This window comes from Amaranthus tricolor, chromosome 17 (genome assembly GCF_026212465.1).
Source record: "Amaranthus tricolor cultivar Red isolate AtriRed21 chromosome 17, ASM2621246v1, whole genome shotgun sequence".
In the NCBI taxonomy this organism is placed as follows: domain Eukaryota; kingdom Viridiplantae; phylum Streptophyta; class Magnoliopsida; order Caryophyllales; family Amaranthaceae; genus Amaranthus; species Amaranthus tricolor.
The window spans coordinates 11,922,478-11,948,198 of NC_080063.1; the positions used below are offsets into that span (position 1 = coordinate 11,922,478).

A 25,721-nucleotide genomic window follows, 5' to 3' on the forward strand; every position below is an offset into this window, starting at 1 on the left:
ACCAATCGGGATTTCAGACGTTCAATACTACCATCAGATTTGTACTTGATTCTATAGACCCATTGACAGCCTAGGGCCTTCTTACCCGGTGGGAGATCCTCCATTGTCCACGTTTCATTTTTCTCAAGGGCTTGTATTTCATCACACATGGATTTTCGCCAAGACGTATCTGTCATGGCTTCCTTGAAAGACCTAGGCTCTTTGCTGGAAATAATGGCTGCAATAAAATTTTTGTAATGCGAAGAAAAACTGTTACAATTTATATAGTGTGCTATTGGATAAGGAGTACCTGAGGGATGGTTTGGAGACGAGATGTTAGAAGCGGAGGTAGATGGACTTGTAGCCACAACTGTATGAATAACCGGATCAAGAATAAAATCCCGAAATTTCACCGATGGAATTTTAGTCCTAAGCCCACGACCCAATTCCGAATTTTGAGTATCACCATGCTGTTGATTTGGGTTGGTATTAGAAGTATTTATGGTGCTATTTTGAGAGGTAGGCTGTGTTAGGGAGTTATGTGGCGGTTGTTGAAGATTGGGCAGGGGTGCAGAGATGGACTGTTGACCAGCGCTTGGTGGGAAAACAGTGTGCTGATCTGAAATTTCGTCGCTGATGGCAGCGTCTTGATCAGCATCCACTGGATGTCCGTTGGCGTGGTCTGGTTGGGTTTGGTGTGTTTCTGCAGCACTGGTGTGCGGATAAGTGCTGTAATCATCATCAAAACAGTCCATGAAATCGTAATCAACATGGTCACGTATAGGTACAATATTATTTGGGTCTATGTTGGTGGAAATCGGGTCATAAAAAGGGAAAATCTCTTCAAAAAAAGTAACATCACGAGACACAATAAATTTCTTTAAGTCTAAATCAAATAGTCTCCAACCTTTCTGTCCGAAGGGATAACCCACAAAAATACACTTTCGACTTCTGCTGGCAAATTTGTCGCCTTTGCAATCTTTATTGTGAGCAAAACAAAGGCAACCAAAGGTACGTATGATTTCATAAGACGGTTGGGTATTAAAGAGAATTTCATAAGGAGTTTTATTTTGAAGAATTGGAGAAGGTGTTCTATTAATGAGATGAGCAGCGGCTAAAACACTTTCGCCCCAAAAATATATTGGCAAATTTGCCTGAAATCTCAAAGCCCTTCCTACATTAAGAATGTGTTTATGTTTCCTTTCTACCCGACCGTTTTGTTGAGGAGTCCCAACACAAGACCTTTGGAACAAAATACCAGTAGCATTGAAGAAATCAAGCAAGCAATTAAATTCAGTGCCATTGTCACTTTGAACTATTTTAATAGTCTGAGAAAATTGCCTATCAACCATAGCAACAAATGACATAAACATATGGAAAACTTCAGTTTTATCAAGCAATAAATAAATCCATACGGCACGGGAAAAATCATCCACAATAGTCAAAAAATATCGAGCTCCACAAGAGGAGGGATGTCTATACGATCCCCATAAATCACAATGTACCTTTTCAAAAATCCTAGAGGCTCGGTTTTCACTTAAACTAAATTTATTTCTAGGATGTTTAGCACGAAAACATGTTTCACAGGCTTTATTTAAGCTTCCCTTACAGTCACTAGCAGGAGGGAGGAGCTTCACTACCCGTTCCGATGGATGTCCCATTCTTTTGTGCCACAATTCCAATGTTGAAGAGACAGCATTAACAGAAATATTTCGAACTGGATCCACACCATCGAAGTAAAAAAGTCCGTTCCGCCTAACACTCGTTCCAATCACCTCCCTCGACTGGTCCTGTATAGTACACGAAGAGGAGTTAAATTGTACAGTACATTGATTTTCATCAATTAATTGCGATACAGAAATTAAATTGCAGCGTAATTCCGGAACAAATAAAACGTTTTTAAGTATTATGGCATTTGTTAATTGAATAGAGCCTTGTTTTGTGGCTGTCAAGGATTTCCCATCAGGAAGTGTTACTGGACAGACCACATTGTGAACATCCAAGAACCAAGAATCGTTACAGGTAACGTGGCGCGATGCTCCGGTGTCGATAATCCACATAGTATGATCAAACTCACCATTCAACCTGTCATCTGGTATTTTGATATTACCAACAAAATTTGCAAGCGCCTTCCATTGATCGGCCGAGAAGGCAGAGGAAGATGGTGTGGAAACTGACCCACGATCTTCTGCCACAGCATTAGCACGCACAGGGATATTACCTTTGCCAGAGGGAGGTGGTTTGCCACGACTTGCTCCACCACCTTGCGACTTGGGCGCATAAGGCCACCATTCGGGATAACCAATAAGCTCAAAGCATCCTGATACAGCGTGACCCCGTTTCTTGCAATGTGTACAGAAGCGATTATACTTTTCTGCTTTGTCCTTATGAACGTCAGAATAGCTTGACTTACCAGTACTAGTAGTACGAACCGCGAAGCCAACGATATCAGAGGGTTTGTCTTCTTGGGTAGTTTTCGCAATGCGTACCCGTTCATCTTGAGCAATTATTTGATATGCTCTATCAAGAGAAGGTAATGGATCTTGGGAAAGAATGTTAGCACGAGCTTGGGCATAATACTCGGTATAAAGACCCATTAAAAATTGATGCAACCTCGTGTTGTCTTGCCTTTTCTCGTGTTCCATTCCGGCAGTGCAGGAAGCACAACAAGAGCACGTTATTAAAGGTTCATAATTGGCAAGTTCTTCCCACAAAGCTGTTAATTTACCAAAGTACGTGGCAACGGACATCGTTTTGGATTGTTCACAGCGAGAAATTGAGGTTTTTAATTGCTGAATGCGAGGACCGTTCACCACACGAAAACGAGCCTTCAAAGTATCCCAAAGACGCTTTGCATCTTTGTATTTCGAGAGTGTCTGCTTGACCTCAGAATTAATAGTGTTCATAAGCCATGAAATCAACATGGCATGTATGGTGTTCCAATCTTCTTGAGTGCAAGGAAAAACTGGCGACGTGATTTTTCCGTTTAAGAAACCAAATTTACGTCGGGCTTCCAAGGCTGTTTGAATATCGCTTGCCCATTCATCGTAATTATCACCATTCAATCGAGTTGGGGTGATGAAATCGCCAGGACGATCATGGGGACCAAGGTAAAAAGGAGATGTGTTATCCATACGGGGAGGAGGTGGTGCAGTTTCTGTGTTATCGCCAGCCATGGATAACTACTGTGTTTGTAAGTTTCTGTTTTTTTTTTTTTTTTTTTTTTTTTTTTTTGATTTTCCTAAGCGTCTGATACCATGATAAATTGAAATTCAAGGCTCCAAAAAGTTGTCTGATTTCATTGAATGAAGGCTAATTTATACATCATATGAGAATAATTCTAGAATATAATTCTATATAAAGAAATCCTAATAATAACCATAATTGAGCCTATAATTGAGGAAAAAGATATTGTAAATATTCCTACAATATTTATCTTCCAAGAATAGGATATCATAATCCCAATAATATCTTAACATCTTTTAATTTCATCTACACAATTCATTCTCTCTCTTCAATTTATTACCATTATTCATCTTTTTCTTAAAAAATAAATACTTTTTATTTGATGCAAATCATATAAGACAGAGGAAGTAGGTAACTTAGCATAGAACAAAACTAAAATATTAAGAGCAAAACAATAATCAAATGAATGTCCATCAAACATAATATTCTTAGCAAGGTAAATTAAGACAGTTTACCTTACATTACAAATCAAAGAAGACTATAATCAATTAATTATGATTAAGCCTCAGAATAAGAAAAAAGTACGTAGTTATTCCAAATAACTACACCATAACAACAAATAGGAAAAAAAATATATAATCAATGGGTATTAGAAATCAACAGTCACCACTAATTAAAGCACACTCCCATACTTATTTTTGACGTCAATTTGGCACGGTTTGAAGACTTAATTAAGGACACTGGAAACCACGAGGAACTTGGCGACCACAGTAATTAACGAGCAAGCTAAGAGACACCGGAATGTTCAAGTTGATACCCAATATGTTTGCTTTTATGGCGGTGCAAAGGCAGACAGCCACCTCGGCGTCGACCAGCCCGCCGAGAAGTGGGCAACAAGGTGTTACTGGTGGAGCTCCTAAGGTCACGTTTAACAAACCATTAAGTACATTTGCACATACTCCTAATTTAAGGGCATCCATTGGACAACTTCCTCCAACTCCCGGGCCGCCACCGCCAAAAACAGGGCCACCACCTCCAACCACCGGACCACCACCTCCTATGATTGGGACACCGCCGCCAATGATTGGGACACCACCGCCACCGCCACCGCCAACGACCGGCCCACCACCTCCGATGATGGGGATGCCTCCGCCGGTAGATGGAGTACTTCCGGAACCAGGGTAACGACCACCACCCCTGCTACCACTACCTGGGTATGGTGTGGGCCTTGTTCCGGGCTTGTGTTTGGGCTTAGGCTTGTGTTTAGGCCTGGTGTATGGGCTACCACCTCCACATTCTCCGCAAGCGGAAACCAGGGAGAAAAAGAGAAGGTTAAGGAGAAGAAGAAGGGCTAGCGTTTTGGACAACAAAGTTGCCATTTTTGATCTCTACTAATAAATTGATTTTTAATTAGTTAGAGAAGTTGTTTAAGTGTTATGGGATGAAAAAAATGGGGTTAAAGAGTGCTGAGTTTTATAGGTTTTATGCATGGGAGATAAGAACTTATAAGGACAATGAAGGATTGTACGTAGTAGTTGATAAAAAAATGTAAGGATTGCATCTTTACCATGTGAACGTACATAGGGAAAAACTACATTTCAAAATAGGGAAAACTATTTGTATCTTGTGACTAATTGCTGGACTTTATGTACAAATTGCTTAGTTAATTCTTCAATATTATAATTTATACTCCCTCTTCTCCATCACAACACTCATTTATTTCGGCATTATTCAACAAATGTGAACTTAGTGTGAATGTGTATGAATTTTATTGTTATTCATTTTTATAATTTTTATTATGTACAGTTAAATCATTATATTGACAAGTGCACAAAAACAAAATAAGACACATGTGAGTCTAAGCATACGTAATAAAAGATTTATAAAATAGATTAAACAGTTGAAATAAATAATAGAATTTATTATTATTAATTGGAGGACGTACTACATTTGTAATTACTGTAGTATTCAATAAAATTAAGTTCTTACATATTTTCTTCGGTTTGAATTAGTTGCATTTTTATGGATGTTAAAATTAAGAAAAGTTAGTTTTAATGAATTTTTGTCTATTTTACCCTCCATTAAATGAAAGTGACAAGTGAAAATTAAATAGAGGTAAAATAAAAAATTATTAAATAAAAATAAAAATTACAAATATTGTAAAAGAGCCAAAAAATAATAAGTGCAAATATTATGTTACAACAAAGTGAATTACGGCAAATTATCATGAGAAAACAATATTGTCTAACAAATGGATCGGAGAGGCATATATACGTACAAGCACTAGGTAAATAGTCAGATTCAGGCTTGTGCTTAGTCACCGACTTAGCTGATACAGTATGAAATTAATAATATATCAGGGATATTCGAGTTAACCAAGAAATAATCCAACTTCAAATTTCCAGAAAACGCACACAAATTTCTAGATTCTTTAATACTTTCTCTGTTTAAATTACTTATAACATTTGCATAGTAATACTATTCATAATGCTTTTATTTACGTAATATTTATTAATGTATAAGAAATAATATAGTCACGTAGAATCTTATTTGATTCATCTTAAAATATGATTTTTTTAAATATATGTTTCATAATATTTTATCATAAGGAAATAAAGATAATTCGTATCAAATTATGTTTATTTAAATAACGTGTAAAAATTAATATTGCCAATAAATTAAAATGGAAAAGTATCAACTCAGTCGAATATTGAGGCTATGGCTATTAGAAATTTGAATAACATAATTGTTTTTTATGTGTTTATTCTTTTATTATAGGATGATAAACAAAGAAGTACTTAAAATCAAACTCAAAATTTTACTTGAAAACGTACGTAAACTGTCCTGATAGAATTAAATCAAAGAGAAAGAGGAGGAATTTTGAAAAACTGATATTAAATGAAGAGAGAGAATAAATTACGTTGATGAAAATTAAAAAAGTTGAAATGTATAGACGAGATTAAAAAAAGTGATAAGTCATTGTCTAAAAATAGAATTGATACAAATTAAGTGGTACTGATCAAAGTGGAAAGTGTTTCAAATTCAATGGGACGAAGGGAGCATTTATTTTAACTGAGACAAGAATTAATTTTTTATTTTACTTTTATTGCTTTAATAATATGTTTGATTGTGTATATTATATTGATATGAATGAATTAAAAGGAAAGTTTTCGTTGTATTAAAAAAATATGTATATAAGTTTGATAAAATTAATGGAAAAATAAAATTTTAAAGTCTCACTTTTACCGTATTCAAGAATAAAAATACCCAATCTTTAAATATCGCCACCCTTTTCATTTTATCGCCACCCCCATCCAAATGAAATTACGAATTTGCCCCTGATTTTAAAAAAATTACAATTTTACCACTCTCTACAAATTTCTTATTTATAATAATAATAATAATAATAATAATAATAATAATAACAACAACAATAATAATAATAATTAACTTTTTTATATTCTTCAAAAAGAATATAAATAAAATTAATAATAATAATAATTAAAAAAAATTAAAATTAATAATTATTATTCAAAAAGAAAAAAAAAATTGAATCGCCCAGAATCGGGCGATTGGACCCCGGTTCAATCGCCACTTTTTGGGCGATTGAACCGGGGTCCAATCGCCACTTTTTGGGCGATTGAACCAGGGTCCAATCGCCCGATTCTGGGCGATTTAATTTTTTTTTCTTTTTGAATAATAATTATTAATTTTAATTTTATTATTATTATTATTATTATTATTATTATTATTATTATTATTATTATTATTATTGTTATTATTATTATTATTATTATTATTACTGTTATTATTATTAATTTTATTTATATTCTTTTTGAAGAATATAAAAAAGTTAATTATTATTATTATTATTGTTGTTATTGATATTATTATTATTATTATTATTATTATTATTATTATTATTATATAAATAAGAAATTTGTAGGGAGTGGTAATTTTGTAATTTTTTAAAAATCAGAGGCAAATTCGTAATTTCATTTGGAGGGGAGTGGCGATAAAATAAAAAGGGTGACGATATTTAATAACTCCCTAAAAATATCACCTTTTGATTATATAGACATGATTTATGGCTATTTGATACAACTTATAAGGAAAATCCAAAGATCATAAGTCAACTAACAAGCTCTTAAAAAAGTCGGTTACCAATGCAAACTAGGCTAGCTAGAGGTTATTTGTAGTAGTTTGACATAAGAGTCAAAACATTTTTAGTTACAAATATTAGTGTTTGATAAATAGTATTTGAATTAACGTTTAGCGTTTTAAATACCGTTTTATAAAAGCGTGTTACGTGTACATTGTTTGTTCTTTTCTAATTCCACAATTTTATGTTTTAATGTAATCAAATGCGTTATTTCAAAAAAAAAAGCGCTATTTCAATTTGTCACATTTAGATTTATGTATAACTAAAAATCAAAAAAAATATTAATTTATGAGAATATATATTTAGATGGATTGAAAAAAATCCTACTGAACTATATTTTTTCTTATAAATTAATTACAAAACACAAAATGATAAGATTATGTAATTAATCATGATTATTGTACAAATGGGGAAACAAAAAGGATCCAAAGAAGTAACTATATAAATTTATTTTTTCAAAAAACTAAATTATTATCATTATACTCATGCTTATTAAGTAAATTTGTATATGGAAAGTGATATAAAGTAATATATCGTACCCTTGAAAAGAAGGATATGCCTAATAAGACTTTCGTACGATGAGCGGACTTGTAAATACAAACAAAGGCAAGACAATATAAGAAAAGACACGTAGTAAGATAAGACATGGCAAGACACGTATTATGACTAAATACATACAACAAAAATAATATTCCATAACTCCAAGGCCATAAGGCTAAAAACATAAAGTGAAGAAAAAAAAATCATCAAAGTCTAAACAAAAACAAGGCAAAAGTAACCATTAATGGTCGAAGACACAAACTTGGCATCTCCGGTTAGCTTTTTTTCTAGGTAAGTCCTTAAATAGATGCAACGCATTTATTACATTTCTAATTTGCGTCTCTTGTGTTTTTTATACCTATCACAACTCTTTATTTTCATCAATCATGATGTTATCTGGCCATCGATAGTACAACTCCTAACTTTTTTTCCAATACAAAATACCAAGAACTTACAAATAACCTTAAAACAAATAAATAATAGTTTATATTTACCCTACTACTCCCTCAACTAACAACTACTCTCAAACTTACCTTTTCATAACAAGCGCAATATCCTTTCATATTCAACTAAAAAACTTAATTAAAAGTAACAATTTAAATAATGAGAATTAAAAATGATTATATATATACAATAAAGTATTGGTAAAAAAATAATACATACTCAAAACCTAAAAGGATTAATAGAATTACCACAATGTACAATGTACTGTCTCTTGATAGTTGTTTTGCAATTTGCATCCAACAGAGTCACGGGTAATTTAACACCAGTTTTTGCATGATTTTAGTACTCATTATATAAAGATGAAATTGCAGAGTAAAAAGTGATGACTGAATTCTAAATTGTTAGCGGACGTTATTATTGGTCCCAATCGCAGCTGTATCTATTTGCTAATACGAGTATCCACTCACATTCAGTCCAAAAATATACGGAGTACAAAATTAGACCAATTTTTTAAGAAACGTTTTTGTTTATTAAAATATAGTTAAAATAAAAAATAATGATAAACTGATTAAATTTGAGACCATCTCTTACAAGAAATTGTAAAAATATAGAGATATAAATATTAAAATACTACATTGTCCCTTTAAGTTGTCATGTTGACTATTTTTTAGAGCTTTTTTTATTAAATTAATAAGACAAATTCAACGAGACTAAAAAATACAATTCACTCGGTCATAGCCGTTTAATAAATTACAAATAGAAATCTTTCTTTTATAGCCATTTTTTGTTGGAAAAAATTAAAGAAAGTAAGTATGAGAGAGTAATAAACGTAAAACTAATAATTATCTAATTAAAACTAATAATAATAATTATCTTTCTTTTATAGAAATCAAAAAACGTAAAACTACTACATTATTTTTTTTGTTGTTGTTAATGAAAAGTAGTTAGAAAGGGATCTAAATACAGTTGTAAATAACTAAATTTACTAAAATTAAGCTACTGACTTGACTTAGTGCTACCGTGGAAAGTTAAATAACTCAATAACCCACCACTACTAATAATTATCTAATTAAAATAACTCCTAAATAATACTCCCTCCAATTCACATCAATTGTTTAGTTTTTTGACACTATTCATCGATCACTCCTAATTTGTATTTTAGTAGTAATCTAGACGTCAACTGTAGTAAAGTGGGATCTTGTTACATTTGTCTAAATGTAAAATTTATTAATTTTAAATTTTTATAATTTTTAATTATCCATAATTAGAGATATTTGAAATCGAATTAGTGTATTGAATAGTATAAAAAACTAAATAAGACAATTAATATAAATCGGAGGGAGTAGCTATCTTAATTTTAAATCAAATCTCAAACATTTTTTTTTATCAAAACCTTATATATAAAGCCATAAAATATGGCATTTGGCAATATGAATATAAGTGATGGAGGGACGAGAGAATGTTGTGATGAGAAATGTTGTAGGAGACATTAAAGATACATACGGTTGAAAGGACTTTAAAAAATTGAAAGTGGTAAAGCCAGATAGTTACCCTTGAGTTATGGAGATGCCTAAGGCTAATTAGAGTTACTTAGACAACTAATTTATTCAACAAAATTTGGAGAAACAAAAAGATGCTCAACCTACATTTTCAATTATTTCTTTTGTAATTCATTAATCTTGCATTGTTTTAACATTTTGATTTGCTAATTAATGTTATACATGCTTCATTTATCCATTTTTTAAAGTAATTTTCTTAGTTATTTTATTAAGAGAACATATGAGACTGATTGATGTATTAAATTTTTTAAAAAAGTTTAGATTGTTTTTCTAATAATGCAATAATTATAAAATTTTGTTAACTATTCTTGTGATAGTTGTTTCTGCTGAAAGAAGATTTTTATAATTAAACTTGTTGAAGTCTTATATGCTATCTACCATGTTACAAGATAGGCTTAATGTACTAGCGTTGATAGCTTCTGGAAAATGGTGTGTTGGAGACCATCCAATATGAATATTTGGTTAATGAGCTTGCTTCAAAAAGTTTTAGATGGATGGCTTTTTTCAAGTACAAAGTTACTATTAACTTGAATTGTATTAGAGTATACTTTACGTACAATTACAATAAAGTAATATAGGTTTTTAATATAAATTTTTTTGTTCTTTTTTATTGGCACAGTTTTAAAATTAGACCAGATCCTCCAATTTGTTTAAGAGTTAAGACAACCCTGCCTCAAAAACTTAAGTGAGACCGAGTTATTATTGTATGAAGGTCGAACTTAGTTTGCCCTAAAAATATTATTGAATATGTTGTATACTTGTATATATATTTGTCATTTACCTATCACACAAAATATTTAACTATGCGTTTAAATCTCAATATTAAACTATTGATGATTAGAATTTTAATAAGGATATAACCGATGTGAAATTTTATTTAACCGCAAGCACACGGTGTACGTGTAGATGTGGGTCGAGCACAAAAAAGTTAGGACAAGAAACTTGCTAATTTTGATTAATTATATTGCTAAAAGAAGAAACATATGTGGTTGGTTGTTTTCTAACAACTACAACTGCGATAAGAAATATGGATTAAACTATATGATAAAGAGACCTAGCATGTCGGGAATCCCCTAAAGTCTTGTATGATTAAATTTTCATTAGTGTCTATGAAATGTCGGATTGATTACGTGGTTAAACATGATCTTGTTGATCTCAAACTCTCGCTCTGTTGATTAATTATTAGATTTTTAGGCCCTACTAATTCAATTCTCACACGCTAGTTTTATTAAACGAATAAATAAGAATTTAACTAAAGTTTACTCGAAAGCAAAGTCGATCCTAATCTCACACGCTAGTTTTATTGACTAGTCCGACAAAGCATATTTAATTTAGGGTTATTAGCACAATTCAACTATTTTAATTCTAATTTCATAGACACTTTCAATCATCAGATCATACTTGACTAATAGGTTCAAACCCTAACCCTAGAAAATAAATCTACTCACTATTCATGGTGGAAACAATGAACACAAACCCTAGAATGAAACTGAGCATGATAAAAGATGATAATAATGAAATTTGCAAGGAAAAACAATAAATAAAATATGAATGACACAAATCCAAGAGACCAAAATATGAAGAACAATACTACTTTTAATAAATGATAATTTCTAGGAAAAACAATTAAAGTTTAACAAGGAAAGATTAAACTAATACAAATTTGATAAAGAAAGACTAAAATACTGATAAGAAAGTAAATTAAAGACAAGAAATTAAAAGCTTACAAATATTGAAAATGGAGCTCCGTTGAGAAAGGTGATGAAGGAAGGAGAAAGAAGGGGTTTTTCAATCTCCCCCCTCATGCTCCTTCTTAAGGAGGCTTCCTCTAATTGCCCCTTATTAACCACTAAATAAACCCTAAGAAATTAATTAAGAAAAAAGATAAAAGAAAATGTTACAAAATTAAAGTATTGAAAAATAGGCTGCACGGATTCTAGAAGAAAAAGCCTAATCAGCGGCCTCTTCCACGACCACTCAACCGAGTCGGCTTTTTTGGCTGATAATTTCAGAAAATTTCAAACGATCGTTATTTCTTTCTCGGTTATCGGAATTTGGCATATAATATACCGTTGGAAATCTCTTGAAGTCTAGTTTCCAATGCCGCAAACCTTGCATTAATGCAATATTCCTATCAAAATTATGACCAAAAGAGTAGACATGTATCAAATTTCACCTCATAACTTTTGCCTTATAAACACACTTTTACTCTTTTGCTCATTTTCTTTGTAGAACATCACCACCCGAGCTAAAATCCCCTTAGTAAACTCCGTAATCATTAAAACAATAAGAATTATGCTTAAAACAATCAAAACCATTCAAAATCAACATGAATAACCAAAACGAGTAAAGTAGCATAAATCTTTAAAATAAGCACGAAATTATTAACAACGACCATCATTAAGAAGTATAAAAAAATATAAATAAGTGCAAATAATTACACTTATCAATAACCAACATTAAACTTTTATTTTTTTAAATTAAACCACTACATTAAAGTTAAAAAGCTTTCTCAATATCAAGTTACTTAAGCTCAATGAAGCAAACAAGACAATATTAAAAAAAGTTCCATCATTGATGGGTGGGCCATTATCAGAAGTACAAGGCAGATAGGGTTTGGGCATTTGTAGCACAGTGCAGTCCGTGAATCTTGAGTTGGAATTAGTGGAAGCATGTAAATCAGTGGATCACGTGGACTAAATCAAACGTCTATGAATACTTCATCAGATCAATACGTCTATAAAAAGCATAACACCAAATATTAATCATATTTATATGTATCATTATTGTTCTTCTAACCACTTTTGTCATGGCTCATTCTGCCGTTAGTTAGTCATCCATCTCTAGACATTTCATAAATCTCTTAGAGTAATATACTTTGACAAATGATTAATAGTCCCAAATCACACAACTAATATATGGGTAACAAATTGATATCTTAACTCAAATGTAGTTAATAAAGTTGTTGACATAAATTAATGTTTATAATAACTAAATTATATAGAGTTTGATTATATGAGGAAAAAAAATCCTAAATATCTATCGTGGTTGGCTAGCTTAACATCTCTTTACAGACTGTATGTAGTTTTACAAACTATGCAAATAATTGTGCATAAGTTTTACAAGCAAAGATTGTGTTTGGAAACAAGTAATTCATTTAAGATTGTAGATTTCAATTTTAAAATCATAAAGGAAGAAATTGAGAATGATCGATAAGTTTAGGAAAATTATTCTCAAATTCTCAATCTTACCTATTTTCATAACAATGATGAAATTGACTCAAATTCAGAATTAAATTTCATTGATTTGAATCAATTATAGATTTTCAAAGCAAAAATTTGTAACATTCCATGAACAATCAAGATATTGATTTGAATTAGATGCATTACGGTAAAGGAGAAATTGGTAATCTCTTACTATAACTTATAAAACACTTCTTGATGATCAGACATTAGTGTCATATAATTGCCAGATCATATTCCCACTTGCCAGCATCATGCATATGAAGATTGTTTGACGAGTCATTAAACAATTAATTATTGTATAATCAATCATAAAACTATTCCCTCCCGTGAACCATGTAACTTTGTCATATCTTAAACAGCATTTAGTGTTATTAAATTATGTGCGCTTAAAATTATTAATATTTTTTGTCTACTATAAGAAAGATACTTGAGCCTGAGGGTGTGTTAACTGCTATATTTAGTAGTTATCAATTATCAACTTTTCTTAAATAATAACATTACGTGGGAGATAGGGTGGTGAGACGGTCAGTATTCCAGTAATGCAAATACCATATTATATTAATTATTATACTCTTTTATCACCTTAAATTTGCCTCACATAGAGTTTAAGAAATTGGTTTAGATAGTTTTTTTACTTTATTTTGTGAAAAGAGAGTGTAAAACTGTGTTAAAGTAATAGGGTATGTCTCAAAATAATAATGAGGCAAATTAATTGGGATGGGCTAAAGTAAAAAGTGGGTCTACTGGAGAGAAACCGATGGACTATATGGCACTTAGGAATAATTAACATGGGTTGGATTTAATTAGATTCCAACTAAGACCTATTAATTTTTGGTGAACATATAGACATGGACTCTTGGGGCCTAAAAATTTTGAACTAGAATTAATACGGACCTGATAGGTCAGATACGTGAAGGGTCTTAAATGTATCCTCAATGGGTATTACTTTAATAATTCATACGTAAATTTTTTTATACATATTTTAAACATTTCATTAATATTAAAATGTGTTGTCATGTTGTACATATCTAAGTTGAGTCCTAATAAACATAAAAATAGGTTTAGAGCGTATTTAAATTTTGTTTTGGATTGTGTAATAGGTCATGTCTATAAAGGTCATGTCTAAAACGAATCAGGATCTTAAATGAGTCCAAAGAGAAGGACTAGATTGGATTTGGGTTTAAAGACCCTAGACCCAAACCCATTATTTTTATGGACCTGAACCTAGATCCAGATCACATTTCTTTACAAAATTACTTTTAAACTTAAATTTATTCTAATTACATAATGGAATTCGATAAATTTAATATCCTTAATTTTTTTTTAATAGTATTGAATGAAAATCAAATATGAAAAGTTGATATAAAGTAGTATATTATAGCTAAATATAGGGCAAGGGGATATGAGAGAGGTCAAGAGGGTATGGGGCCAACCGATTAATTTTTGGCGGGTAAGATCTATTTGCTAAAGTTTAATGTGACGCAGTTGCTTGAAAATAATCATCAAAGAATTACTTATATGGAGGAAGTAATAAAAGATATATTTCATGCATAAAATAATATTAAAAAAAATTAGAAAAAAAAAAAAAAAAACTTCCGACATCCACATCCTTAGCCATGAACTAATAACTAATTTGATAAAAGCACAAGTTGCTACAAGCAACTAAGAACCACTAGTAGTTAACATTAACAAATTCCACAACATAAAAAAGGTACAATAATGTCTAAGCACACTTTTTTCTCCCTCGTTAGGAGATGATCATAACCCAACATTGATAATACACAATTATCTTAAGATTTCAACTAAAATGATTAAGAGATTGGAGGACAAACAAAACCAGGAGGTGGGGTCAAGCCACAAGTAGCAAGAACAGTGAGAGCTAAGGGAATATATATATTCAAGTTAAGAAGCTTTAGCCTTATTGCTGTGCAAAGACATAATGCTGCTTCTAACTCAAGCAACCCTTGAAGTACAGGACAACATACATTCTTCACTGGATCTCCTAACCCTATATGCACCAATCCTCCTAGCACATCTAAGCATAACCCTAGTTTTAGGGCATCAATTGGACATGTTTTTATTGGTGTAATTGGTGGTGGGGTTATTATCCCTCCTCCAGGCGGACCGCCCCCACCACCTTTCGGAGGAGGATAGTATCCTCCTCCGCCATGACTACCACCACCACCTTTCCCTGGCGGAGTGTAACCTCCTCCGCCATGACTACCACCTGGGGAACCAGGTGTTCCTGGAGTACCAGGTGTTCCTGGTGAACCAGGAGCACCCGGTGCACCTGGAGCTCCAGGAGGACTAGGGACATAAGGAGGAGTAACTATCACCGGAGGAGGTGTTATCACCGGAGGGGTCGGAACAATTATTGGTGGCATTACTATAGGAGGCACGACAACCACAGGTGGCATACCACCATGATGAGGCGGTCCCTTTCCTTTACCTCCACCATGATGAGACGGCGGCTTACCGCCATGATGAGAAGGAGGACGAGGAGAAGGCTTAGAAGGAGGGTGGTGAGGTTTGTCACAATATCCACAAGCATAAATGGGTGGCAATGAGATAACCATGCAAAACATGTAGATAAAAAACAAAGCTATAAATTTTGTTTCTCCCATGATATTTAATTTTAATTAGCTAGGGCATACAATCTTCCTTGAGACATAGAAATATAAATCATGGGGAATTTATAGGTAAATAGTTAAAGAGGAACCCGTGACTTAAAAATGTTGTGAATTGCATGCAAATGAACAATGTAGAAACACGTTATGGAAAATTTTCAAAGACTAACACGTAGGTGTAAGTTCCTGAAAATGTGTACGAAAATTGATAGTGGAGGACACTTAAGCTTTTTTTGGGGATTGAGAGGACACTTAAGGTTTCATGGAGATAGAAATGTGTAAAAATAAGAGTTATTGAATGTGATTTTTGCTTCCTCTTGCTAAGTTCGATGTTGAATGTTACAATCCGTGACTTTGGCTTCATCAATAAAACATTACAATCCGTGATACAAAATCAAAGCTTAGATTTCAGATTTTGTCAGTTTTGATTTACGTTTGCACAAATTTTCATGGCTATAAAAGTACTACCTCGGTTTTATCATATTAACACTGATTTTTTTGAGACAATATGTTATAATCGAGCTCAAGTATTTTAGATAAGAATAAAAATTGTGCTAATTAAAGAAGATAAAAGTGGATAAATTTGTTTGATACAAGAGAAAGTGGAAGAAATGTGAATAGATAAATGTGGGGATGAAACAAAATAAAAATATAAAATAGGATAAATAGATGAAAAGAAAAATATAAAATTAAGGTAGAAATATATGAATAAGTTGAAAAGATAAATAAAAAGACAAAATGTAAAAAAAATAAAATTATATGAGACGAATCAAAATGAAAAATATAACAAAATCTGAGAGTACTACTACATTTCACAAAAATTCATATTGTGAGGCAATTAAGCATGAATTAAGTGTGATGATTCGGACATTAATGTTTGACTAATCGTTTAAGAGAACAGAACACAAAATATAAGTCAGGGATAGAAGATAATCCACAAATTCGAATACTTGCTTGAACAATGTAATTTCATGGGTTTTGTTTGTTGTTGTATTAGAAGAAATGGTCACACATTAGCCTACTTAGTTGGTAGATGGGAAATGGAGTTAGCCAATGAAAAGATTTGTATGGATTATTTCCTTTAAGGTCTTCAAACCTTGACTAAACTTGATTTATACTAATTGTCAGATTTATCTCAAACAAAATGTAATTGTCCGATTCACTGCACAATGAGTATTCTAATTTTCATAAATTTTTAAGATAGCAAATGATAAAATCTGTTTTTCTAATTAAATTTGCAATTTGAAAAGGTTGATTGAAAAAATGATTAAAAAAAATAGTGCTTAATTCTACATCGGAAACAAGTAGACGAGTTAGTTAAAATTAGATATCAAAGATGTCAAGAAACCATCTCAAATAAAAATCTAAGGTAGTGGTTGAAGCTCTAATTTCTAAATATATTTTATAATAAGTTTATCGGTTTTACCAAAATAATTATAAAAGATAATTTATTGTCACTCTCTTTTATCCAACATATGTATCCTATAGCTAGCCTCTCGAATACTAATATACTATCAATCATTCACTGTTAATATATATTTTATTTATAATATATAAGTTAAAATATATATAGCTAAGTTGGATCTTGTATAATTTGTGTTAATGTAAATTTCATTAAAATATTTTATTTAGGAAAAATTACCTAAAATAATCTAACTTTTTCATGATTTTCCTACAATAATCTCACCTATTGATTAACTATGAATAATCCCAACTTTAGAAGGTACTGCCCTAGAGTAAACCCGGTAACCCGATGACTTGTTATAGCAAGTTTTATTTTTTTAAAAAAAGATAAATTAAAATAAAAAGTCAAAAAAATTTGTGAAAAAAATATTTTAAAAAATTTATGATTTTTTTAATTATTTAAAATTTATTATGTGAATTTCAAAATTTTTCTCTAATTTTACATTAATTTTCAATTTACTTTTTTTGGTGAATTACCTACTATAGCAGGTCATTTAGTTACCACAACTCTAGGAAAATAACATTAAAGTTAGATTATTTATGGTTAATCATTAGGTGGGATTATTATAGAAAAATCATGAAAATGTTAAATTAAGGTGATTTTTTTTTTTATAAATTTTTTATGTGTAATTGGAGAGATATTTTTAATTGAAAATTACACTGATAGAGTGAAAAAAAGTAAACGCAAAATGGAAAGGAGTATTAATAACATTAAAATACAGCTTTTGACAAAAAAACACCAATTTTTTATGACGATTCTTAAATATCGCCACCCTTTTCATTTTATTCTCACCCTTGCCTTAATAAGTTACGAATTTGCCCCTGAACTTAAAATTTTTTATATATACTCCAACCTCACTAAATAACACCCTTATCACAAAAAAAATCATTGAGGTAATTTTCATTCAAATTTAATTAAATTTAATTTTTAAGAAAATAAATAAATAAATAAATAAAAGTGAGTCGCTGTGCGACTCACTTTATTTTTTTATTTTTATTTATTTGGAAATAATATACTTAATAATAATAATAATAATAATAATAATAATAATAATAATAATATTATTATTATTATTATTTTTTTTTTGTTATTATTGTTGATGTTATTCTTATTATTGTTCTTAGTTTTTTTTAAATATTAATATTATTATTATTATTATTGTTTTTAATTTTTTTAAAATATTATTATTATTATTATTATTATTATTATTATTATTATTATTATTATTATTATTATTATTATCATTATTATTATTATTATTATTATTATTATTATTATTATTATTATTATTATTATTATTGTTATTATTATTATTATTATTGTTGTTATTATTGTTGACGTTATTATTGTTATTGTTCTTAGTTTTTTTTAAATATTAATATTATTATTGTTATTTTTTAATTGTTTTTAAATATTATTATTATTATTATTATTATTATTATTATTATTATTATTATTATTAAATTTTTATTTTTCTTTTAAAAATTAATTTTAATTTATTTTTTAAAATATTATTATTATTATTATTATTATTATTATTATTATTATTATTATTATTATTATTGTGATTATTATTATTATTATTATTATTATTATTATTATTATTATTATTATTATTATTATTATTATTGTTAATTTAGAAAATTAATTACAATAATAATAATAATAATAATAATAATAATAATAATAATAATAATAATAATAATAATAATAAATATTTTGTTAAATTATATTTGTTGATAATGATTAGTTAAATATTTTTGTTGTTAAATTATATTTTTTGATAATGAGTAGTTTAATATGTTAATTAATTATTGTCTTTTGTTCGTGTGGTTAATTTAACGTAACGTTTGATTATTTTTATGTATTAATAATAGTTAATTAAATTATCAAAATTGTAGTAAATGGGTGGTAATCAAAGGAAAGGAAAGAGTATTTTTAATTTAGGCACTTGCTGAGCGGTAACAATTTTAGGCCTACCCTACTCAGAGGGGACCCTCATGAGAGGGGGGTTACGGGTTCTGTTAGGAGGGCTAGGCAGGTTGAGGCTGCCAGACACAGTGAGGCCCAACGGTCGGGTACGCTGCACCAAGTGCGCACTCGGTTTGATGACCAGGCTAGCCTCCAGAGTAGTTGGGGGGTTTCTAGTGATGATGATGATGAGTATCAAGGCTCTGTTTATCGCCCAGTGGATTGGACTGTTGTCCGCGGGCACAACAGTAAATTCACGCGTGCCGGCCCTAGTTCTGCATGCGCATCTAAGCATGCCGGAGATAGTCACGTTGATAATGAGCCGCCACGGGGGAGCAAGCGCTCACAGTCCGCTAGAACAGACTGATTGATCACATCGCCCCAGCCCGGAGGGCCCACTGATACGCGCTTGATACTCAGCTATGGGGGGCACATAGCTAAAGTTATTTTTTAAGTGATAATAGTGTTATTAAGTGAGATTTATGTTTGTTAAACAAATTTAAAATTTAAAGGCATTTTCGTCATTTTATTGAAGTAGGAGCGACGATAAATAAAAAGGGTGGCAATCAATAACAATCCTTTTTTATTTCGTCCTATTAACGAATATCATTTCGAAAGGCTATGTTTGTCAGACAAGGAGGGTCTAGTAGTGCCAACAGGTACTAGCTTTATTCTCTAAACACAGATCCCCCTATCCCCAAATCCTGTTTTGGCATAATTAATTATTAGTTAGTCCTACTATTGTTACTGTAGTATTGACTGTTACGATTATTAACGAGGAATCTAGCTAAATTATGGTTATTTAAGAGAATTGTAAATCATCACTATTATTTAAGAGAATTGTAAATCATCTGGCCTAATTTTATAGGGGGATTTTTGGCATTTTGTTTTATCTTTTTCTTATTATATATATTTTATTATTTTGTCTTTTTTTTATGGTGATTTATAAATCACAGTTATTAATTACGATATTCTTGATAATTAATTACATATATTCCAAAGATTTAATTAGGTTTAGACTTTAAAGTCTTATTTTGATTAGGGTTTAGTTAAAAGATCTATATAAATTCCTCTTAGTCAATTGATTTGTGTTCTGTATTTGACTGCTCGTCTCTCTTCTACTTATTAATAAAATTTGTTTTCTTTGCTTGAGGGCGTAGCTAACACATTATTAATGAATAACGTTAAATTTATTGTAATATTTATTGTTTTCTATGATCATTCTGTTTAATTCAAATCATTTGTATTTGGCTACATGCTCGGATTATTTTCATACTAAATTCAATTGTAATTCTCATCTAGGTCATATTTGATCCAACTAGCTGATCCCACTAAGACAAGATATACAAAGACAAATCACCAGCTGAGCATCTCCAACATGCAATGTGGCATTTTTTTAGTTTTTTTTTTTGGGGGGTGGGGGCTATAGCCCATAAAGGTCCTTCTCAAATGTCGTATAATAGTCTTTCTAATCTGTTTTTTTAAATTTGTTATAAAAAGTGATATATGTTTTCTTTTATAATATATTATTTTCAGTAGTAAATTCAAGACAAAAGAGTAGATGTAGCTAGTGAACAACTTAAGTTATTAACTGTTGGATACATAGATAATTATTAACTCCAAATTCAACTCCAATAAAATAAATCAATACATTCAAAAGAAGTTCAATTAATTCTTTTGGCGAAAACATTACATCAATCAGTAGATAATGATATTGATTACATTAAATAACAAATCAAAAAGATCAGTAAATTAGCCGTGAGCATACGTACATTCTTCACTCATACACCAAAAAGAAATTACAAAATAATCAATAAAACTTCTTTTAAAAAGATGTCTTTAATTAATAAGGACACTGGAAGCCAGAGGGCACCCCTTTGCCACAGTAGTTAAGTAATAAGGTCAAAGACAGAGGAACATTAAGATTAATGCCTAAGACATTAGCCTTAATGGCAGTGCAAAGGCAAATAGCAGCCTCTAGGTCTACTAACCCTTCAATTAGAGGGCAACATGGAGTTTTAGGTGGGGTACCTATAACTAGATGGATTAAGTCATCTAACACATTAGCACACACTCCCAACTTTAGGGCATCAATTGGGCACTTTCCTACACTTGGTGGTACAACCGGTGTTGTGGGTGTCGACGGGCTTCCACCATGGTGACCACCATGATGGCCACCACCATGATGGCCGCCATGGTGTCCGCCATGGTGGCCTGATGGTGTTTTGGGTGGTGGAGGGCAAGGGACATAGTTGGAGCTTACTAAAGTGAAGAACACTAGGTTTAGGCATAGGAGGAGGGAAGTTGATGCTAATGCCTTTGAAGTGGCCATCTTAGGAGAACTCTAAAAGTTAAATTACTTTTATTAGATGGGTTTTGATTGGAGAGATTGTGGTGGGAATTAGGGAAGTGTGTTTAGGGTTTATATAGTAAAAAGTATTGATTAAGTTAAGAATAAATAAATACTCTATTGTCCACTAAATTAATTTGTTGTTTATATAGTGGTAGTTGGCGGCGCTTTATCCACGTTTTAGATTACTAAATCCGTCCCTTTTACCCATCGTTTGTTATTGTTCGTTGGATTTAATTATTGCTCTTTACATCCTTCTTTACTTTTATCTTTATTTTTAGTTATTTGTACGTATTATATTTATAAGTTGTAGGTTTCTCTATCTTTGAAGACCTTTCTCGAGCCAAGGGACTCTTTGACCGCACTTTCCTCTATGGATATGAGCTGTCGTCAATCTTTTCTTTTTAGACTTTGATCATAATTCTCTATAAGTGGAATATACTGAATATGATGCTTATGAATTATAGCAAATAAATTGTGTGTCAAAGTAAAATGAAAAGTGCAACAGAGTATAGAGGAGTAAGTAAAATCAAGATAAGTATTTTATATATTTTTTTAATAGTAATCATGTGTGTAGTGGGTTCAATCAATGAGTACTAAGCTGGAATTTTAGTAATTCTTTATTATCATTATTGCTAAGTTGTCAATTCCTATTTGTCTTTGGTCAAGAACTTGAATGAAAAGCCAATGGTTTGAGACAATACTAGCTAGTAAAGCTCAAAATAATGAAACTTCAAGGTCTTATTCTTTGGATATATGTAGTATTTTTATCCTTTATATGCATTGATGATTCATGGAAACAGATCTAGATGAAGTAATATAATTATTATAGATATTAGATCTATTATTAAAATATTTGATTGTTAATATGTAAGGAATTACCAAATCAATAAGTGTCAAAGATTAATTCTTAGCTAAAGTTACCCCTTTTTTTCTTTTTACCTACATTTATACCGAATTCGCAAGAAATTTGAAGTAAATAAGGACAACTAAAACAAATCAAGTTAGTATTATGCTCCAATATTTTTTCTATTTGGACTTTTACTTTCTCTCATTCTTTTTTCGTCTCATATTTTCCATTTTTAAATTTCATAATATTTTCTCATTTAATATCATTCTATTTCAGTAATTAATAGAATTTAAAGATATTATTCCACTTACACTATAATCTATCCCTCTCAATTCATTTTTTATTTTTGTTTATCCAACTGTTTGCGCCTTTTCTTTTTTATCCACAAATTTATTTTTTCTATCTATTTTAATTATTTATTTCTATCATTCACTTTTTTTTTGTCTTATTCTTAAATTCTATTTCAACCTTTTCCACTAAATATCAAGCAAAATACAGCTGGTGAATTTTGAGAGAGACAAATAAAATAATTACTTCCATTTTAATTTAACAATAATTTGCTTTTATTTTATTTAATTAACTTTATACATCCATAAAATTTAATAACATTATTAAACTTTACACTTTATTAATCAAATAATAATTAAAGAATAAAAATGAAATTTCCAAAGTGGAAGTAACAAATAAATTTTATTTAACGTAAGCTATCTTTATTGAATTGGACTAATCAAACCAATAAAGTACTCCTATCAATTACTTTCATTATTTTGCATACTCCTTAATTACTATTTAAGCTAAGCATTTACCACTTAATTACCATGATGAATTACGATTATTACTTTCCACTTTCCAGGCAGTGCTGACTCAAAAAATACAAAAGCTGGACCAGTAAAGGAGTCACAAAGTTTTACTTTTCGTGTAATGTACTAATGTGAGGAAACAGATGGAGAATAGCAAAATCAAAGCAAATATTTACCGAAACTTATTCTACCCACTAGTACTTTTTTCCCTGCTCTTAACTTGCAAATTATTTAGAATAATTTAATATTTTTATAATTTTTTTTATAATAATTTCACTTTTTGATTAATCATGAATAATTTATATTTAGAGGATATTTGCCTAGAGTAGCAATTTTTTTTAGAAAAAAGGTAAACTAAAATAAATTGTTGAAAATAATGTAAAATTAAGATAGAAATCCGTGCAATGAACGAATTTTTAAATATGTTAATATTTAAAAAAAATTAAGACTAATAAATATATTAAATGCCGGTGAATAGTAAAACAATTACATATATGCAAATTGTAATTGGAACAAAAAATTAAATTCAAAGAAAAAAAATAGGTCGTTTATAAAGAGTTATAGATTTTGAAACACCTTTATATACTACATTCTAAGTATAATAACATATTTCACTATCCTTATCGCATATGAAAATTCTCAGCTAGTCACTCTAGAAATGCGACCTAAAATTATCATAGCTAAGATATATACGAAAGTGAGCATATTTGGAAGTATATATATATATATATATATATATATATATATATATATATATATATATATATATATATATATATATATATATATATATATATATATATATATATATATATATATATATATATATATATATGTATGTATATATATATATATATATATATATATATATATGTATGTATATATATATATATATATGTATATATATATATATATGTATGTATATATATATATATGTATGTATATATATATATATATATATATATGTATGTATATATATATATATATATGTATATATATATATATATATGTATATATATATATATATGTATATATATATATATATGTATATATATATATATATATATATATATATATATATATATATATATATATATATATATATATATATATATATATATATATATATATATATATATATATATATATATATATATATATATATATATAATGGCAATTTAATGGCATACCCCAAACTTAAGGGAATTCATTATATTAGGGCAATTAATATTGCTGGTGACTGGTGTTTATGGTAATGTTAGCATCCCTCTGTGGTGGCCACTACCCCCCGGGTCTAAGATTAGAGCCTTAGTGGTTTGTATCATATTAGCTAGGCTGGGGACTTGATCAATACTAAACTATTAAATCTCTCCAGTCATAATCAAAATAGCTAGCAGTTGAGACGATTCATGAATGTATTAATATTCATGAAGCTCTTGACGCCATATTTTAAGTGTTGTTAGAGGTGTTCATTTTGGTCATTAGGATCATTTCAGGTTAAGTGTTTCGGGTCGGTTTGACCTCGGGTTTTGTGTCCATATTGTTTTTTATATAATTGCTAATTAATTTAAAATTCGGGTCAAATCGAGTTCGGTTACAACGTCGGATAAATTTCGGTTCATCAGGTCTGATTTAAACACCTCTAAATGTTGTCAATTAAAAATTAAGTTTGAAGAAGGACAAAGGTGCATGCAAAATATAAGATAAAATTGGATACTTTCTTCATCTCTCTCATTTAGCTTTATTTTCTGTTTTGGCTTGTCCTTATTATAATGCATCCTTCCTATTTTGAAAAATAAACTTATCATTTTCTTTTAATCTAATGCATACAATTTAAGTAATTTTATTATCATTCACAGAACTTGATTTCTATTTTATTAGGAAATATCTACCTTTTTTCTATAAAAAAAATCATTTTCTTTCTGATACTTATTCAAGGTAACATATAATTATATTTTTGAAAAAAAAAGTATATCACTATACATTTACAGAGTTTGGATTGATAAGTTGTAAAGCTTTAAGTTGTACTTTAGCCTTGTGGTGAACATGTCTAAGTTATTGTTTCCTAATTTTAGAAGGGTCCTTCCTATAAGGTTGCCCTATAAATTCTTAGCTTAAGGGTAGATTTTAAATTTTTTTTTTAAGGATATATTGTTCATATATAACAAAAACATTTGTTTTATACGAGAAGAAATTTTAATTTACATATGATTATTTTTCTTTTTTCCAAACCAAGCACACGAGATCAGCACAATATAATATAGAAGTTATGAAACATGCATGTACATGTGCCAAGCCTGGATAAAAGTAAATATTCATCCTCTAAATTTGAGGTCATTTAAATAAAAAAATTGACAAATTTTGCCTACCATTTATTATTACATTTATGATCGATACAAATATATACTACAATCTCACTTAAATACACAAATCAATTTTTTTTGAGAATGATTTTACTTGATTTTGTGTTTTTTATGAAATTGATTGATATCCATTGTAAAACAATATAGTGATCTGATGTACTCGTGTCCTTTTAAATTGAA

General features: G+C 29.9%; 3 protein-coding genes across 3 annotated transcripts; all 3 read right to left on the reverse strand.

The window, feature by feature from the left end:
* Positions 1-3,578: 3,578 nt before the first annotated feature.
* LOC130804871 (14 kDa proline-rich protein DC2.15-like) lies at positions 3,579-4,698 on the reverse strand. The gene has a single exon (XM_057669500.1). It carries the CDS (start codon positions 4,542-4,544, stop codon positions 3,897-3,899), a length of 648 nt encoding a protein of 215 aa, XP_057525483.1. The 5' UTR covers positions 4,545-4,698; the 3' UTR covers positions 3,579-3,896.
* A 9,964-nt stretch (positions 4,699-14,662) lies between these two features.
* On the reverse strand, positions 14,663-15,993 carry LOC130804872 (36.4 kDa proline-rich protein). The gene has a single exon (XM_057669501.1). The coding sequence runs from the start codon at positions 15,737-15,739 to the stop codon at positions 14,927-14,929; it is 813 nt and encodes a 270-aa protein (XP_057525484.1). The 5' UTR covers positions 15,740-15,993; the 3' UTR covers positions 14,663-14,926.
* Positions 15,994-20,753: 4,760 nt separating this feature from the next.
* LOC130804873 (14 kDa proline-rich protein DC2.15-like) lies at positions 20,754-21,627 on the reverse strand. Its single transcript, XM_057669503.1, has one exon. The coding sequence runs from the start codon at positions 21,508-21,510 to the stop codon at positions 21,022-21,024; it is 489 nt and encodes a 162-aa protein (XP_057525486.1). The 5' UTR covers positions 21,511-21,627; the 3' UTR covers positions 20,754-21,021.
* Positions 21,628-25,721: the final 4,094 nt, after the last annotated feature.

Excerpts from the sequence above, each read along its gene's own strand:
- LOC130804871 (XM_057669500.1), bottom strand. The coding sequence starts at position 4,544 with ATGGCAACTTTGTTGTCCAAAACGCTAGCCCTTCTTCTTCTCCTTAAC.
- LOC130804872 (XM_057669501.1), bottom strand. The coding sequence starts at position 15,739 with ATGGGAGAAACAAAATTTATAGCTTTGTTTTTTATCTACATGTTTTGC.
- LOC130804873 (XM_057669503.1), bottom strand. The coding sequence starts at position 21,510 with ATGGCCACTTCAAAGGCATTAGCATCAACTTCCCTCCTCCTATGCCTA.